General features: G+C 44.3%; 1 protein-coding gene across 1 annotated transcript in view; it reads left to right on the top strand.

The window, feature by feature from the left end:
• LOC128700027 (uncharacterized) overlaps positions 1 to 20599 on the top strand; it is a 193661-nt gene that overhangs the window by 170964 nt on the left and 2098 nt on the right. Inside the window, exons 3-6 of the mRNA XM_053792963.2 lie at positions 880 to 1015; positions 17198 to 17331; positions 17487 to 17712; positions 18875 to 20599. The exon at positions 18875 to 20599 is cut by the window's right edge and continues 2098 nt beyond it. Coding sequence (XP_053648938.1) covers positions 880 to 1015; positions 17198 to 17331; positions 17487 to 17712; positions 18875 to 18960 — 582 coding nt within the window. The 3' untranslated portion in view covers positions 18961 to 20599. The remainder of the gene's footprint in view (positions 1 to 879; positions 1016 to 17197; positions 17332 to 17486; positions 17713 to 18874) is intronic.

Genomic DNA, 20599 nt, shown 5'->3' with positions numbered 1-20599 from the left:
TTAAAATGTAAAACAGAGCAGATATATTTAAGGTAATGTGTAGCAAGGAGCTCATCTCAACGGTAACTTCAGTGAGCTCATCTCAACGGTAACTTCAGTGAGCTCATCTCAACGGTAACGTCAGTGAGCTCATCTCAACGGTAACTGCAGTGAAACATCTCGGGATATTCCATGATTGGTTCGTCTCAGGTTATAAGACAGTAAGCTGTGTAGTTAAAAAAAACGAATGCTGGGTTAAAGTTCCTCTGTAGACAGATAAAGAGATAACCATCTAAGGCACTGCCTGGCTCTTTTCCATTGTCATGTAGATTACTTCTGCTCATCATGACGATTTGCTCAAAAAATATTTCAAAACAGACTACAAATTATCCATAACAAGATGTTAAAATTCATCTTAGAGCTGGGTCCAGGAGAGCATTACATTTCTTATATTTGAAGAAAGGTGGCCTGTAGGATGACACAGTTGAAAGCAAACTATGTCTGCAAAATCTGCTGACAGTGTCCAGACTATCTTGCAGAAGTTAGGAACTAAAATAAATTTTACAGTAGTTGGTCAAGCCTCTAACACTATTACACAACGATCAACGACCGAAATGTATTGTCTGAGCATCTCAAAGTCAGAGTGTAAAGACTAGAGCTAATACTTTATGTATGATGACGTAGAAGGGACGGAAAGTGTTCATTTTATGATAAGAATAGCAAGTATGAGCCTATATGTAGCACTGATCCTCTCTATATATTAGTTTAATTGATGCCTACAAGCGATTGTCGTATCTTGTATAAAATTTATGTTATTGTCTGAAAATCAGATATCGATTCTGTGAGTCATCTTTGTATTATTGTATGTAATCTTATATTATCTTGTGTTATGGTCTACAGAGAGACAAGTCATGGGGCGGCAGTGTGAGGATATCCAACGTCAGCGTGGCAGCAGAGGGACCTTTCCACTGTGAAGTATCCGCCGACGGCCCCACCTTCCACACTGCCTCAGAAGCTGCCTCTCTCATGGTCGTTGGTGAGTGGCAGACTGACAGGCCGGGAGGCGGGGGAGGGAAGCAAGGAGGGAAGAGGGAACATACAACAGACAGGGAGAAAGGAGTGATAAAGGCAAGGAGGAAGGGAGGGAGGCGGATGAATACTTTTTTTAACGTGTGGAGATAACAGCAGACAGCTTCTACACTTCCACTTAAACACTGATTGCTGTCTAATGTTGTCATCTTCAAACATCTCTACCTTCACCAAGCTCCCAAGACATGTACATCTCTTTCTTTCCCTTGCCCACTATTCGCCAACTTTTTCTATTCCAAGTTGACACCTACAGTGTATTGTAAGCACCCTGGACCAGGGTGCTGTCAGCACCCTGGTCCAGGGTGCTATCAGGCTCCTGGCCCAAAGGGCTGCTGAGAATCTCCACTGATAATAATAATAAAATAAAATAATATTAATAAATAAATAATCAGTATGCTGCTCACTGTTACTCAATCTCTACCTTCATTTTCAACTTCAAACTTCTATTTACATTTTAGGCATTACAGTCACATTTTTTCGTCCCGTAAGCTTGACATTTCAACAGTCTTCGCAACTGTCTCTCAAAAAGCTTTGGAAGTGTCTCCATTTTCACGAGATATTTCACTTCTCGCTTCCTTTCGACTTTACAAGTCTGTCTGTCTGTCTGTCTCTCTCTCTCTCTCTCTCTCTCTCTCTCTCTCTCTCTCTCTCTCTCTCTCTCTCTCTCTCTCTCTCTCTCTCTCTCTCTCTCTCCCTCACCCCCGTGTCAGAGAGTTCTGCTCTCATATTTGGGGAAGAGTTTCCCATCTCTTCTCTGCATCTTACCCTTCTGAAGAGCGCGTTCTCTTATATCTGGGGAAGTCTTCCCTCCATCTTTACCTTACCTTTCTCAAAATCTGGGGAAGCCTTACCCTATTCTCTTTTCCTTGCCCTCTTAATTTCCGAGTCAGTCAAGAGGAAAGATGTACTTCTTTTCATGGCAACTATCATCTTACCATAAGTAATTAGACTCGTATTACACAGTGGCGATTATTCCTCGGCTTCCATAATTCCTGTTATCAGGAAAAAGAGGAATAGAGACTAACACAGAGTCGGAGACAGACAGACACACACACACACACACACACACACACACACACACACACACACACACACACACACACACACACACACACACGCAAAAGGATGAGAGACAGTCACACAGATAAAGACAGAAAAGCCAGGAAGACGGATAAACATACGGGAAAGCCAAAGAGACAAAAACAGAGACACTAACAGACACAAATAAGAAACAAAATGAGACACAAACACAAAAACAGACAAACATAAAAACACACAGATAGAAAAAGACACAAATAGAGACACCATCAACAGAAAATTTACACCAAAACCAAAGTGTTGAATTTACACCGCACCCAGTGCATTTACACCGCACCCCGTGCATTTACACCGCACCCCGTGCATTTACACCACACCCCGTGCATTTACACCGCATCCCGTGCATTTACACCGCACCCCGTGCATTTACACCACACCCCGTGCATTTACACCGCACCCCGTGCATTTACACCGCACCCCGTGCATTTACACCGCACCCCGTGCATTTACACCGCACCCCGTGCATTTACGCCGCACCCCGTGCATTTACACCGCACCCCGTGCATTTACACCGCACCCCGTGCATTTACACCGCACCCCGTGCATTTACACCACACCCCGTGCATTTACACCGCACCCCGTGCATTTACACCGCACGCCGTGCATTTACACCGCACCCCGTGCATTTACCGCACCCCGTACATTTACACCGCACCCCGTGCATTTACACCGCCCCCCGTGCATTTACACCGCATCCCGTGCATTTACACCGCACCCCGTGCATTTACACCGCACCCCGTGCATTTACACCGCACTCCGTGCATTTACACCGCACCCCGTGCATTTACACCGCACCCCGTGCATTTACACCGCACCCCGTGCATTTACACCGCACCCCGTGCATTTACACCGCACCCCGTACATTTACACCGCACCCCGTACATTTACACCGCACCCCGTGCATTTACACCGCACCCCGTGCATTTACACCGCACCCCGTGCATTTACACCGCACCCCGTGCATTTACACCGCACCCCGTGCATTTACACCGTACCCCGTACATTTACACCGCACCCCGTACATTTACTTTATACCGCACCCCGTACATTTATACCGCACCCCGTACATTTATACCGCACCCCGTACATTTATACCGCACCCCGTGCATTTATACCGCACCCCGTACATTTATACCGCACCCCGTACATTTATACCGCACCCCGTGCATTTATACCGCACCCCGTACATTTATACCGCACCCCGTACATTTATACCGCACTCCGTACATTTATACCGCACCCCGTACATTTATACCGCACCCCGTACATTTATACCGCACCCCGTGCATTTATACCGCACCCCGTACATTTATACCGCACCCCGTGCATTTATACCGCACCCCGCACATTTACACCGCACCCCGCACATTTATACCGCACCCCGTACATTTATACCGCACCCCGTGCATTTACACCGCACCCCGTGCATTTACACCGCACCCCGTACATTTATACCGCACCCCGTGCATTTACACCGCACCCCGTACATTTACACCGCACCCCGTGCATTTACACCGCACCCCGTGCATTTACACCGTACCCCGTGCATTTACACCGCACCCCGTGCATTTACACCGCACCCCGTACATTTACACCGCACCCCGTGCATTTACACCGCACCCCGTACATTTACACCGCACCCCGTGCATTTACACCGCACCCCGTACATTTACACCGTACCCCGTACATTTACACCGCACCCCGTGCATTTACACCGCACCCCGTGCATTTACACCGCACCCCATGCATTTACACCGCACCCCGTACATTTACACCGCACCCCGTGCATTTACACCGCACCCCGTGCATTTACACCGTACCCCGTGCATTTACACCGCACCCCGTGCATTTACACCGCACCCCGTACATTTACACCGTACCCCGTGCATTTACACCGCACCCCGTACATTTACACCGCACCCCGTGCATTTACACCGCACCCCGTACATTTACACCGTACCCCGTACATTTACACCGCACCCCGTGCATTTACACTGCACCCCGTGCATTTACACCGCACCCCATGCATTTATACCGCACCCCGTACATTTATACCGCACCCCGTACATTTATACCGCACCCCGTACATTTATACCGCACCCCGTGCATTTATACCGCACCCCGTACATTTATACCGCACCCCGTGCATTTATACCGCACCCCGTACATTTATACCGCACCCCGTACATTTATACCGCACCCCGTACATTTATACCGCACCCCGTACATTTATACCGCACCCCGTACATTTATACCGCACCCCGTACATTTACACCGCACCCCGTACATTTATACCGCACCCCGTGCATTTACACCGCACCCCGTGCATTTACACCGCACCCCGTGCATTTACACCGCACCCCGCACATTTATACCGCACCCCGTACATTTATACCGCACCCCGTACATTTATACCGCACCCCGTGCATTTACACCGCACCCCGTGCATTTACACCGTACCCTGTACATTTATACCGCACCCCGTGCATTTACACCGCACCCCGCACATTTATACCGCACCCCGTACATTTATACCGCACCCCGTGCATTTATACCGCACCCCGTACATTTATACCGCACCCCGTGCATTTACACCGCACCCCGCACATTTATACCGCACCCCGTACATTTATACCGCACCCCGTACATTTACACCACACCCCGTGCATTTACACCGCACCCCGCACATTTATACCGCACCCCGTACATTTATACCGCACCCCGTACATTTACACCGCACCCCGTGCATTTACACCACACCCCGTAAATTTACACCGCACCCCGTACATTTACACCACACCCCGTGCATTTACACCACACCCCGCGCATTCACACCGCACCCCGTGCATTTACACCACACCCCGTACATTTACACCACACCCCGTACATTTACACAGCACCCCGTACATTTACACCGCACCCCGTGCATTTACACCGTACCTCATGCGTTTACACCGCACTCCATGCACTTACACCGCACCCCGTGCATTTACACCGCATTCCGTAAATTTATACTGCACGTCATGCATTTACATACACCATACATTTACACACAGTCCCGTGCATTTATATACACCATACATTTACATATAGCCCCGTGCATTTACATACACCATACACACACAGCCCCGTGCATTTACATACACCATACATTTACACACAGTCCCGTGCATTTACATACACCATACATTTACACACAGTCCCGTGCATTTACATACACCATACATTTACACACAGCCCCGTGCATTTACATACACCATACATTTACACACAGCCCCGTGCATTTACACAGCATCGCTAGTGTAAAAAAAAAAAGATAGAGCGACCCTTTCATTTTACCGAATATTTCAGCAAGTCGGCGGCGACTGGTAGTTCGGGAGGTCGCGTGATACCTCCCTCTCGGAAGGTCGTAAAAAAAAAGGTCGGGGGAGAGTCGACGGGAGTGTCGACCCAGGGCGCGCGTCGATCAGAATCGAAATCAGGTCGAATGAGTGTGTCGGCAGCCGCGGCCAAGTGCGGGCTGGTGGTGATGATAACGACTACCGTCCGCTATCCTGGGAGATATGCGGGCGTATCCCGCCCACAGGAGTGAGTTGGGTGGAGGGTGTTGGGGGATGGGGAGGGATGGCTACCCACGAGTATATACAAGTTCTGGCACTGGTTGGTGGGCCTATATATACCTTCTGATGGATTCTGATGGGGGTTGGTGGGTGTATATACGTTCTGAAGGTATATATATATATATATATATATATATATATATATATATATATATATATATATATATAGAGAGAGAGAGAGAGAGAGAGAGAGAGAGAGAGAGAGAGTAATGAAATCACGAAACAAGTGATTTTAAATCATTTACCAAACTGCCACAGGCCAGGACTCGACCCTACGAACCTTGTACCGCCTCCAGAGACAGAACAATGTACGCATCGCCTTAACCACTTGAGCCAGCGATCCTACAAGAACCAAGCATACAACACGTAGCTATGTGTTTTCTGTGAATCATGATACATGTGACTGAATCATGTGAATGTATCATGTATTATGTCAGTGTGTCATGTATCTCCTGTGATCATACATAAACTCAGTCTCTTCAAAAAAAATTTAGAAACTTCAAAAGGCTTTAAAAACTACTTAAAAACCATTTAAAAATTAAAACCCTTCATAAAACTGTCTTTTCTGGTAAATTTTCTCTATAACTTTGAGAAACCATTATAAATCTGAATGTATAATTTAACAAAGATTAACATGACAATGAGAGAGAGAGAGAGAGTCAGAGAGAGAGTCAGAGAGAGAGTGAGTCAGAGAGAGAGAGAGAGAAAGAAAGAGAGAGATGAGTAATAATATGTGGATAATAAATTATTAGTTTTCGATGCAAAAATAATAGTTATTTTTTGAGTCGATTAAAAGATAATCGAAGCTTCTTAAGCTTCTCTTGATCCTTCTGTAAGTTGGTGAGTCCTGTGAGGGAGTGACCCAGGCAGGGAGGAGGAGGTGGAGGAAAGATGGAGAGGAAGAAAGGCGATGGAGAGAAGGGAAATGTAGAGGAAGGCGGAAGAGGGAGAAGGAAAGGAAGGAGAGGTTGCAACGGCAGGAGAAATTTGTAAATGTGTCTCCTTTAATATATATATATATATATATATATATATATATATATATATATATATATATATATATATATATATATATATATATATATATATATATATATATATATATATATATATATATATATATATATATATATATATATATATATATATATATATATATATTCACACACATGCTTAACAATTCGCAAACAGGAAAAATTATTTACAAGCATTGTCTCTACAGAGTTGCGGGTTCGAGTCCTGCTGTGGACATAGAGACAATGTGTGTGTGTATATATATATATATATATATATATATATATATATATATATATATATATATATATATATATATATATATATATATATATATATATATATATATATATATATATATATATATATATATATATATATATATATATATATATATATATATATATATATATATATATATATATATATATATATATATATATATATACACGTATATATATATACACAGAAGTACCACCTCTATAGCTGGGTTGGGGACCCTCATCCTCAGAGAAGACAATAAACGTATCTCAGGGAAAACTCAAGGTTCTCCCTGGAGCTGTTTGAATATATATATTAGTGTATGTGTGTGTTCAAATGTATAAAATATGATATAAAACATATAAGAGACGAAGGGGGTAAAGTGTTTGTAGAGTTTTCAGTTATCTGTGGAAAGTCTGCATAAGGAGGCAAAATGTGGAATATACCAGAGAATAGTAGTAACGATATTGTCACATAGGTGTGAAGCATGGGTTTTAAACGTTGCCTTGAGAAGGAGCCTAGGAGAAGTGGCGATGTCGTGTTAGAGAGCAGTGTGTGGTGTGAATATTATTCAGAGAATTCTGAGCTTGAGGATTAGAAGGCGAGGGGAGTCAGAGGGAGGAGGAGGAATTGTTGAGGTGATTTGAGAATTTAGAGGATGACAGGGTGGCTAGGAGGGTGTATAAATCTCGGATGGAGGAAAGGAGTAGTAGGGGGACATCCAAGGAAGGGTTTGAGCGAGAGGAAATAAAGGTTTTGAGTTCTAGGGGCTTGAGCATCCAGCAGACTTGTGAGTGTATTAGATCGATTAAGACAGAATGATTTTCATGGCTTGACGTCATGTTAAAGTTTGATTTAGATAACAATTTTACTCAGGGTAATGGGTAAGTAGAGTGCCTACACTGAACGATGTGTGAGAATGAGGTAGTTAGGAGGGTCATCTTAGCGGTGATGTTAGCAGGTCTTTGGCAAGACAGCTGTTAAATGATTGACGGTGAATGCATTTTCATTTTAGGCTCAACCCTCCCCCCCCCCTCCCCACCTTGGTGGATGACGGCCGTGTTCGATCGATCTTGGGCAAACGTGACAAGCCAAAGCACAAGCCAGTGTGCGATGCTGACCACTCTACCACGAGGTCTTTAATAATTACATACCTAAATAATAACCCTACCACTTCTTCTAATCTCCAAGCTCCATATTGTCTTCATAATATTCACACAACACAATGCCTTCAAACACGACATCTACGATGTCTTCAGCCGCCTCCTCGCTGCAACGTTTAAAACTTAGGATTCTCACCCATATAAGTATACTATACTATCTACATGAATGATACACAATACCAGCAACATGAAGAATTAGACACATGTGCAACACCTGGGTAACTTTATTTGTAGACTTTTCACCACCTAGTGGCATTATAATACAAGGACATAATGTGAAGATTTTTCTAGACTATGGTGCTCTTCACTAACTCCAAGACTGAGGGACTGATTACCTCATCTTTTGTATATATAGTTCTACAGTCTTCATATTATGTCCATGTATTGATAAAGCCCCTGAATGGCGAAACGTCTACAAATAAAGATACCCAGATGTTCACATGTGTCTAATTCAATTATACAAAGGTACATTTCCATTCTTGCCTCAACTGATGTTGAGTCAGGGTATCAGCGGGTATCAGCAAGTTATTGGTACAGGTAATAAAAAAAGGCACAATACCGTGACTGGAACGATATCAATATTAACACTACCGGCAACGTCCCACTCCTAAATACAATATTACAATATATATATATATATATATATATATATATATATATATATATATATATATATATATATATATATATATATATATATATATATATATATATATATAAAATGCCGAACCGAATAGGTAAAATTTGTCAATTAGCAAGAACTCGTTTAAAATTAAGTCCTTTCTAAAAAAATTTCTTCTACGTTTAAAGATTTTTTTTTCATTTATGTTAATGTAAAAATTAATAATTTTGTACCCAAAGAGCCTTAGAAAACTTACCTAACCTAATTATAACAAACGCAATTAAATTTAGCCTAATCCAGCTAAACAAACATAATGAAATACATTCGTTAGGTTAAGAATGATTTTTTTTCGAAATTATTGCATACACATATTTTTGCTTGCCTCATTCGGCAAGAAGAGCTTTGCTATTTAAGAAAATCGCAAGTTTTACCTGTTCGGCACGACATTTTATATATATATATATATATATATATATATATATGCAATAAGATCACAGTAAACAGGTGATTTCAGAATATGCAAAACAACCACTCTGAAAGAATAGAAAAATTCCAAGCGCTTTCGTGACTATATATATATAAAGCATCCAAGGAAGCTATATAAGGGGTCTGGTCGGCACCTCACTATCAGATCCCACAACGGTTTAAACACGTAGCCAACTTATATATATATATATATATATATATATATATTATTTCATAGTTTCTGTTCTTTCTTTCCTCTTATCTATATATATATATATATATAAAATGCCGAACCGAATAGGTAAAATTTGTCAATTAGCAAGAACTCGTTTAAAATTAAGTCCTTTCTAAAAAATTTCTTCTACGTTTAAAGATTTTTTTTCATTTATGTTAATGTAAAAATTAATAATTTTGTACCCAAAGAGCCTTAGAAAACTTACCTAACCTAATTATAACAAACGCAATTAAATTTAGCCTAATCCAGCTAAACAAACATAATGAAATACATTCGTTAGGTTCAGAATGATTTTTGCGAAATTATTGCATACACAAATTTTCGCTTGCCTTATTCGGCAAGAAGAGCTTTGCTATTTAAGCCAAAATCGCAAGTTTTACCTGTTCGGCACGACATTTTATATATATATATATATATATATATATATATATATATATATATATATATAGATATATATATATATATATATATATATATATATATATATATATATATATATATATATATATATATATATATATTATTTCATAGTTTCTGTTCTTTCTTTCCTCTTATCTCCATAGTTGAGTGGAAGAGAATTCTTCCTCCGTAAGTCATGTGTGTCTTAAGAAGCAACTAAAATGCCGGGAGCAAGGGGCTAGTAACCCCTTCTTCTGTACACATTACTAAATTTAGAAAGAAAAACCATGGTTTTTCTTTTTAGGTCACACTTCCTCAGTGGGACACGGCCGGTGCGTTGAAATATATATATATATATATATATATATATATATATATATATATATATATATATATATATATATATATATATATATATATATAGATAAAATCTCTCTGCTTATACTTCACCTCTTCCTTACTTCATCTCTCTCTCTCTCTCTCGCTATCACTCTCTCCGTTGTTTCCCTCGCATCCTGTTCAGCCTTTTTTGCATATCAACAAAAAGTTTCTTTAAGGCCACAGCTGCAGTTGTGGTGATTGTGTGTGTGTGTGTGTGTGTGTGTGTGTGTGTGTGTGTGTGTGTGTGTGTGTGTGTGTGTGTGTGTGTGTACTCACCTATTTGTACTCACCTATTTGTGGTTGCAGGGGTCGAGTCCTAGCTCCTGGCCCCGCCTCTTCACCGGTTGCTACTAGGCCCTCTCTCTCCCCGCTCCATGAGCTTTATCAAACCTCGTCTTAAAACTGTGTATGGTTCCTGCCTCCACTACGTCATTTTCTAGGCTATTCCACTGCCTTACAACTCTATGACTGAAGAAATACTTCCTACTATCTCTCTGACTCATTTGTGTCTTCAACTTCCAATTGTGGCCTCTTGTTTCTGTGTCCCCTCCCTGGAACATCCTGTCTTTGTCCACCTTGTCTATTCCACGCAGTGTGTGTGTGTGTGTGTGTGTGTGTGTGTGTGTGTGTGTGTGTGTATGTGTGTGTGTATGTATGTGTGTGTGTGTGTGTGTGTGTGTGTGCGTATATGTCTATGCCTGTCTGTGTGACTATGTCTTTATTTCTGTGTGAGTACTTACATGTACATCACATCCAACCATGAATACATACATAAGCCTATGAACTTATGCATACACACACACACACACACGCATGATTCTCCATCAGTATGTATGTTTCCATATATGTATTCATGTATGTAAGTGCATGTGTGTGTGCAGGGGGGAGTCCATCTCGAGTCGATATCATTCTGGTTTAAATATACGCTTGGCCAAGCAAGTAGGGGGGCGGCGCTCCCTCCAGGGAGTTACGGCGTCACAAGAGGCTACCCAGGCGAGGTATATGTGACGGCATCACAAGAAACTCCCCTCACCGGGAATATACTGGCATATATGTAAAGGTGTGTTTGTGTGTGTGTGTGTATATATATATATATATATATATATATATATATATATATATATATATATATATATATATATATATATATATATATATATATATATATATATATGAAGCAGCCTCCAGTCACCCCTGTTGTGTATGTAGCACTGAGCTGGTGTTCGTCTGTAGCTAGAAAGTGTTGAATATGGCACTGGGCAGTAGTAGTGGTGGTGGTAATAGTAGTAGTGGTGGTGGTAATAGTAGTAGTGGTGGTGGTAATAGTAGTAGTGGTGGTGGTAATAGTAGTAGTGGTGGTGGTAATAGTAGTAGTGGTGGTAATAGTAGTAGTGGTGGTGGTAATAGTAGTAGTAGTAGCAATACTAGCTGTAATAGTAATAGTTGTAAAATAATAATAGTATTTTTCAAAGCAGTAGTAACAGCAGCAGGAATAGTAACAGCACTAGTGCTAACAGCATCAGTAGTAAGAGCAGGAGCAACAGCAGCAGCTGCAGTGATAGTAACAGTAGCAGTCAAGCGGCAATAGCAATAACAGCCTTAGTCCAAGCAACAATAATAGGAATCACATCAGCAGACACAGAATTAGCAGACACATTATCAGCAGACACAGCATCAGCAGACACAGCATCAGCAGACACAGCATCAGCAGACACAGCATCAGCAGATACAGTATTAGCAGACACATTAATACAGACACATTATCAGCAGACACAGCATCAGCAGACACAGCATCAGCAGACACAGTATTAGCAGACACAGCATCAGCAGACACAGCATCAGCAGACACAGCATCAGCAGATACAGTATTAGCAGACACATTAATACAGACACATTATCAGCAGACACAGCATCAGCAGACACAGCATCAGCAGACACAGTATTAGCAGACGCATTATCAGCAGACACATTATCAGCAGACACAGCATCAGCAATAGTAGCAGCACCAACAGTAGAAACATTAGCATGATCAGTAGTAAATACAGGAACTGGTGCCAGACGTAAAGGTAGACGTATGAGACGTAAAGAAAGACGTAGATGGAGATGTAATTTTAAGAACACTAACCACACCACTATATTTGTTCGGCAACACCACCAGCACCACCACCACCACCTTTTCTGACCACCATCACCAAAATCACCCCCACTACCACCACCAACATGCTCTAGCAACCTCCTCAGTGGACCAAGGATCATATATTGGCAGCCAACTTGCCTCTGCGTCCTCAGATACCACAAGCTGCTCTCTCAGTTTACTGATCTGTAAACAGCCAGGGATTTCTGTGTCGTGTGTGTCGCCCTGTGTCTGGGGATTTAGAATGCTGAGGATGGCAGGTTTCGTGCGGCTGAGAGATGGCTCGTCGCTGAGAATTGCTAAGATTTGAGAGGTGACTTACGTGTGTGTGTGTGTGTGTGTGTGTGTGTGTGTGTGTGTGTGTTTGAAGTAGTGAAACCACACTACATAGTTTTAAATGTAGATATGATTGTGCTTAAATGACAAGGAACCAACCCCAATTGGTTGTACTTTAAGAGAAGCACCTAGGAGCCGAGATTTGACCTCTCACAAGCATAACTCGGCAATACAAAACTCTTAACTACTGATCAAAGCAACCTTCAGTCGCAAGGAAATGCTATAGAATAAGAGAACGTTGATGGAAGTGGTGGTGAAAAACACATCAGGAATATCACAAGAGAGGAGAAGCCAGCAAGTCTGGATCTGGTCTTCACACTAAATGAAACCATTAGCTTGTGCTCAACTCACAGAGAGGATTCTAACCCGTGACAAACCAGTCCTAACACTATCATTCCAGTTCTTTAACCGCTATACGATCCTAGCCAAAAAAAAAAAAATCCTCCTAGACCTATATACGTATATTTCTATACGCTAGGAGGGTCAGCATGGACTGCACTGTAACAACACAAGGAAGCTATTTACTCTCATATTTTGCGATATTCTCACTTCTTTTGAGGTTTTTCAAACATTTTTAAAAGAATCTTTCATCAGTATATCTGTGGCAAGATCAAACTCAAGGTCTGAGTCCCTGGTTAAAGTGAAACAGGAGAGGAATATACGAGAAGAATATAAGTGGGGAATACATGAGAGGAAAATAGGGGAATACAGGAGGAAGTGAAGCAAAACTGACTATAGAAGTTACTATGTAAAGACGAGAATTTATGAACCAGGTTGGTAAAGGAAGTGGATGAAAGACAAGGAAAGATAAGATGGAAAGAAACCTGTGAACGTAATAACCAATGAGAAGAACAGACAGAACCTGCGCTTCACTCAGACCTGTGCATTTTAAATACTATTTTTTTTTTCTAATTACCGAGGTGACTGTTGAGACCTCGGCAAATTTTTAGTTTATTTTTTTACTGAGAGAGCGTTATAAACTTTCTGTATGTATACATGTATTTTGTTTATACGCATGTATTTTGTATATATATATATGCATGTATTCTGTATATATGCATATATTTTGTATATATGCACGTGTTATATGTACAGGTATTTAAATACATTCCCGTATTTAGAATTTCATAATCTTTAACTAATCACCGAGTTATTTGTGGGGTGATCCTTTATGGTGGTAATTATGTTAATTGATTTTAACGTGTATATGTATGACAGTGCATTATTTATATATGTATGGTACTGTGTATGTTCTGTCTGTGTGTGTTGAGTGACCATCGGGACCCAGTACACGACAACTTGCAATACGCTATTCTCTCACCCCCTATCCTTTCCTAACCCCTCTCCCCTTTCCTTAGCCCCCATCCCCACTCCATCACAGAAGTCAACATAGATTTAGAACAGGACAGTCACTCATGTCACATAACTGCTAGATCGTTGTAGCAAAATCACTGAGATTTGGTAAGAAAAACAAGGATGTTGCATAATCATTTAGAAAATACAGTAACAGCCCGTTAACAGAGATTAACGTGTATAACAGGAACAGTGGGTTAACGAAGATTAACACTTCTAACAGAACGCAAAGATTGGAAGTAAATAACGTCAGGTTTCGGCAGTTAAAGACACAAAGTGAAGAGTATTTTTTTTTCAACGCACCGGCAGTATCCCACCGAGGCAAGGTGACCTAAAAAGAAAAACGAAAGTTCCTAACATGCGACTAACATGCTCCCGGCATGTTAGTCGCCTCCTACGACACGCATGGCTTACGGAGGAAGAATTCTGTTCCACTTCCCCATGGTAGTGGTGTAATGTCATACCTTATTAACAAGATTTCGCCCACACAGTGGGTAGATCTGTTTGTGACTCCATAATGCCGTCTGTGTGGGCGAAACGTTGTCAGTAAGGATCACATTTGCTGCATTTCTCTTTATTCACCTTCGCCAATTGCCAGATCGTGCGCCATTGGTCCGCCAACAGCAACCGTCTGTTGGCGGACCACTGGCCCACGAGAGCTTGGCCCAAAGCCGGGCTGATAGTATGAAAAAAAAAACTCGAAGCTTGTCATAGGTATATCCCTCCCCCCTTTCACCACTACTCTCCGCCCCTCACCACTACTCTCCGCCTCTCACCACTGCTCTCCGCCCCTCACCACTACTCTCCGCCCCTCACCACTACTCTCCGCCTCTCACCACTGCTCTCCGCCCCTCACCACTACTCTCCGCCCCTCACCACTACTCTCCGCCTCTCACCACTGCTCTCCGCCCCTCACCACTACTCTCCGCCCCTCTCCACTACTCTCCGCCTCTCACCACTACTCTCCGCCCCTCACCACTACTCTCCACCCCTCACCACTACTCTCCGCCCCTCACCACTACTCTCCGCCTCTCACCACTATCCGCCCCTCACCACTACTCTCCGCCTCTCACCACTACTCTTCGCCCCTCACCACTACTCTCCGCCCCTCATCACTACTCTCCACCCCTCACCACTACTCTCCGCCCCTCACCACTACTCTCCGCCTCTCACCACTATCCGCCTCTCATCACTCCTCTCCACCCCTCACCACTACTCTCCGCCCCTCACCACTACTCTCCGCCCCTCACCACTACTCTCCGCCCCTCACCACTACTTTCCGCCCCTCACCACTACTCTCCCCCCCTCACCACTACTCTCCGCCCCTCACCACTACTCTCCGCCCCTCATCACTACTCTCCACCCCTCACCACTACTCTCCGCCCCTCACCACTACTCTCCGCCTCTCACCACTATCCGCCTCTCACCACTCCTCTCCACCCCTCACCACTACTCTCCGCCCCTCACCACTACTCTCCGCCCCTCACCACTACTCTCCACCCCTCACCACTACTCTCCGCCCCTCACCACTACTCTCCGCCCCTCACCACTACTCTTCGTCTCTCACCACTACTCTCCGCCCCTCACCACTACTCTCCGCCCCTCACCACTACTCTTCGTCTCTCACCACTACTCTCCGCCCCTCACCACTACTCTCCGCCCCTCATCACTACTCTCCGCCTCTCACCACTACTTTCCACCCCTCACCACTACTCTCCGCCTCTCACCACTACTTTCCGCCCCTCACCACTACTCTCCGCCCCTCACCACTACTCTTCGTCTCTCACCACTACTCTCCGCCCCTCACCACTACTCTCCGCCCCTCACCACTACTCTCCGCCCCTCACCATTACTCTCCACCCCTCACCACTACTCTCCGCCCCTCACCACTACTCTCCGCCCCTCACCACTACTCTCCGCCCCTCACCACTACTCTCCGCCCCTCACCACTACTCTTCGTCTCTCACCACTACTCTCCGCCCCTCACCACTACTCTCCGCCCCTCACCACTACTCTCCGCCTCTCACCACTACTCTCCACCCCTCACCACTACTCTCCGCCCATCACCACTACTCTTCGTCTCTCACCACTACTCTCCGCCTCTCACCACTACTCTCCACCCCTCACCACTACTCTCCGCCCCTCACCACTACTCTCCGCCCCTCACCACTACTCTCCGCCTCTCACCACTACTCTTCGCCCCTCACCACTACTCTCCGCCCCTCACCACTACTCTTCGTGTCTCACCACTACTCTCCGCCCCTCACCACTACTCTCCGCCCCTCACCACTACTCTTCGTGTCTCACCACTAATCTCCGCCTCTCACCACTACTCTCCGCCCCTCACCACTACTCTCCGCCCCTCACCACTACTCTTCGTCTCTCACCACTACTCTCCGCCCCTCACCACTACTCTCCGCCCCTCACCACTACTCTTCGTCTCTCACCACTACTCTCCGCCCCTCACCACTACTGTCCGCCTCTCACCACTACTTTCCACCCCTCACCACTACTCTCCGCCTCTCACCACTACTTTCCGCCCCTCACCACTACTCTCCGCCCCTCACCACTACTCTTCGTCTCTCACCACTACTCTCCGCCCCTCACCACTACTCTCCGCCCCTCACCACTACTCTCCGCCTCTCACCACTACTCTCCACCCCTCACCACTACTCTCCGCCCATCACCACTACTCTTCGTCTCTCACCACTACTCTCCGCCTCTCACCACTACTCTCCACCCCTCACCACTACTCTCCGCCCCTCACCACTACTCTCCGCCCCTCACCACTACTCTCCGCCTCTCACCACTACTCTCCACCCCTCACCACTACTCTCCGCCCATCACCACTACTCTTCGTGTCTCACCACTACTCTCCGCCCCTCACCACTACTCTCCGCCCCTCACCACTACTCTTCGTGTCTCACCACTAATCTCCGCCTCTCACCACTACTCTCCGCCCCTCACCACTACTCTCCGCCCCTCACTACTACTCTCCGCCCCTCACTACTACTCTCCGCCCCTCACCACTACTCTCCGCCCCTTCAGACCGACCGGACGGGGGCCCGATAATTACAGGTGGTCGTCGTGAGTACCTGCTAGGTGAGGGTGTGGAGGTGTACTGCACCTCACGCAGAGCACGACCTCCACCCCACCTCTCCTTCAGTGTCAACAGTCAGCCGGTGAGTACCCCCACCACTTCTCTCTTGTAAAACTCTAGGTGTTGTCCCTTAGAAATATACTTGGTATACAGCTCTTGTCCCATTGTAATACTGTTGGAACACAGCTCTTGTCCCCTTGGAAAATACATACTTAACACTTGTTCCGTCTGCCGCAGGCGTCACCAGGGTGGCTGGAGCCGCAGGTTGACGAGGGTGAGGCGGGGGGACTGACTACCTCTTTCCTGCGTCTGCGGTTTCCGCTACTGCCGCACCTCCTCAGAGGCGGTGAGGTGCGGCTGAGGTGCGTCGCTGATCTTCCTGGAGTGTACCAGCTGGAGACGTATGAGGTGCTCTCTACCACACCCCCCTACCACGCCTCTGTTCTGGGGGGCGGAGCTGCAGGTCTGTGTCTGGGGTGCCACGCCCCCATATATATATATATATATATATATATATATATATATATATATATATATATATATATATATATATATATATATATATATATATATATAATGTCGCGCCGAATAGGTAAAACTTGCGATTTTGGCTTAAAAAGCAAAGCTTTTCTTGCCGAATAAGGGAAGCGAAAATTTGTGTATGCAATAATTTAGCAAAAATCATTCTCAACCTAACGAAAAAAAATATATTTCATTGTGTTTCTCATTAAATTATTGTAAACTAATCGAAAATATATTTAGTTGGATTACATTAAATTAAATTGCGCTAGGTAACTTTTCTAAGGCTCTTTTGGTACAAAATTATTAATTTTTACATTAACATAAATGAAAAAAATATATCTTTAAACGTAAAAGAGAAAATTTTTAGAAAGAACTTAATTTTAAATGAGTTCTTTCTAACTGACCAAATATATATATATATATATATATATATATATATATATATATATATATATATATATATATATATATATATATATATATATATATATAGATATATATATTGCGTGTGTGTGTGTGTGTGTGTGTGTGTGAGAGAGAGAGAGAGAGAGAGAGAGAGAGAGAGAGAGAGGCTATGGGTGAACGAGAGTATAAATCACTAGACAGGGACACAGTAGCATGGTAAACCACTTGGTAATAAACTTCAATCTTCAACTTGTCGGTTTTTAAACCACTTATCACACTTGGTAATACTTATAATCGTAACCATGATTTTTAAAGAGGTGGAACGGTAAGCCAGCGGAAGGCCTCGGTCAGATGACCAAAAGCTCCAACTGTGGGTCATCATGTGACTAAGACTTACGTCAGGAAACACTTGTCCTCTTTTCTGACAAACATTATACCTATAGTAGCATGGTAGATAGACTTGTAGATGAAAGGTATATATATATATATATAAAGTGGTATATACCATGTTGACATACAAGTGTAGGTGTTACCGATTAAATAATGGTAGATAATATGAAATACTTCTTGTTCTGACGTTATTATAAGGTTGCTGGTAGATGAGAGTAGATTTTACAGACTAGATGTAGACGTACTGCTGGATAATTAAAAATGTGTGTGGAAGTTGGTCTGATACTTCTCTTCTCTCTTTTTCTCAGGTCTGAGATCAACTGTCGTGTTTGCTGAACTGTTCCAGCTCCTGTTGCTACTGCTGCTTGCTATAGTGGTCTTCCAGCGCCATTAAACTATATCTGTGTCATCTCCAGCATCCCCCAGTCACCTACAGCATCTCCCAGCCACCTCCAGCATCCCCCAGTCACCTCCAGCATCCCCCAGTCACCTCCAGCAAACCTCAGTCACTTCCAGCATCCCTGCGTCACCTCCAGCATCCCCCAGTCACCTTCAGCAAACCCCAGTCACCTCCAGCATCCCCCAGTCACCTCCAGCAAACCCCAGTCACCTTTGGCAAACCCCAGTCACCTCCAGCATCCCCTTGTCACCTCCAGCATCGCCCAGTCACCTCCAGCATCCCTGCGTCACCTCCAGCATCCCTGCGTCACCTCCAACCCCCCCCAGTAACCATTAGCATCCCTCATCTCAAGCATCCCTTAGTTATTCCTGGGTCACTTCTATCCGCCATTTCCAGCATTCATCTCTAGCATTCATCTCCAGCATCCATCAGCCATCCCTGAGTCATCTCCAGTATCCCTGAGTCATCTCCAGTATCCCTGAGTCATCTCCAGTATCCCTGAGTTATCAAGTCATTTCCAGCGTCCATAACTAATCCCTGGGTCATTGCCACCATCGCTGTATCATCCCTGAGTCATTTCCAGCATTTCTCAATCGTTGTCATCATCCTTGAGTCACTGTCACCATCCCTGAGACGCTGTCCCAATCCCTGGGTCATTATCACTATTTCTGAGTCACTGGCACCATCCCTGAGTCATTGTCATCATCCCCGAGTCACTGTCACAATCCCTGAGTCATCTACATCTCCAAAAGTTTTCTCCACCTTTCTCTCTCTCTCTCTCTCTCTCTCTCTCTCTCTCTCTCTCTCTCTCTCTCTCTCTCTCTCTCTCCCACAGACGCAGGAATAAGGCTGAGCCAGTCAGGCTTCCGGTAGGAGGGTAGCCAGCGGCCCGCCCTCAGCTTCATTTGCATACCGGAAAAAGCAAATCAGAAGGCGCTCATCCGTGCAATCACGAAGCACGGATCTTGGTTAGCAGTGGCACGAATCTTGGCTAGCAGTGCCACAGATACCAGCTAGCAATGGTACGGATCCTGGCAAGCAGTGGCACGGATGCTAGCTAGCAGTGGCACGGATCCTGGCTAGCAGTGGCACGGATGCTAGCTAGCAGTGGTACGGATCCTGACTAGCAGTGGCATGGATCCTTACTAGTAGTGGCACTGATCCTGACTAGTAGGAGCCACAGATCCTAGCTAGCAGGAGCCATAGATTCTGGCTATCATAAGGCACGGATCCTGACTAGCAGTGGCACGGATCCTGGCTAGCAGTGGCACGGATCCTGGCTAGCAGTGGCACGGATCCTGGCTAGCAGGTGCCACGGATCCTCATAATTTACGTAGAAACTTATTACAATAAACTACAAAAGAAATTTAAATAAAAAACGCAGATATCTTTCTAATATATTGGTACAGTAAAATCATGACTGTGTATGTGTGTGTGTGTGTGTGCGTGTGTGTGCGTGTGTCTGTGTGTGCGTGCGCGTGTGGATGAGATAGTGAGAGAGAGAGAGAGAGATTGTATATTACCATCTCCACCTGAGGTTCTCTTCGACTACCTTCATCACACAAAGGTAACACTGCTCAGAGATCTACAGAGTCCTGCCCAGGATTCTTCTGCCTTAACTCTCACCACTTCC

The sequence above is a fragment of the Cherax quadricarinatus genome, chromosome 64 (assembly GCF_038502225.1).
Source record: "Cherax quadricarinatus isolate ZL_2023a chromosome 64, ASM3850222v1, whole genome shotgun sequence".
Taxonomy (NCBI): Eukaryota; Metazoa; Arthropoda; class Malacostraca; order Decapoda; family Parastacidae; genus Cherax; species Cherax quadricarinatus.
Note: the sequence above shows the minus strand (reverse complement) of the source record. Positions and strands in the feature narration are given on the sequence as shown.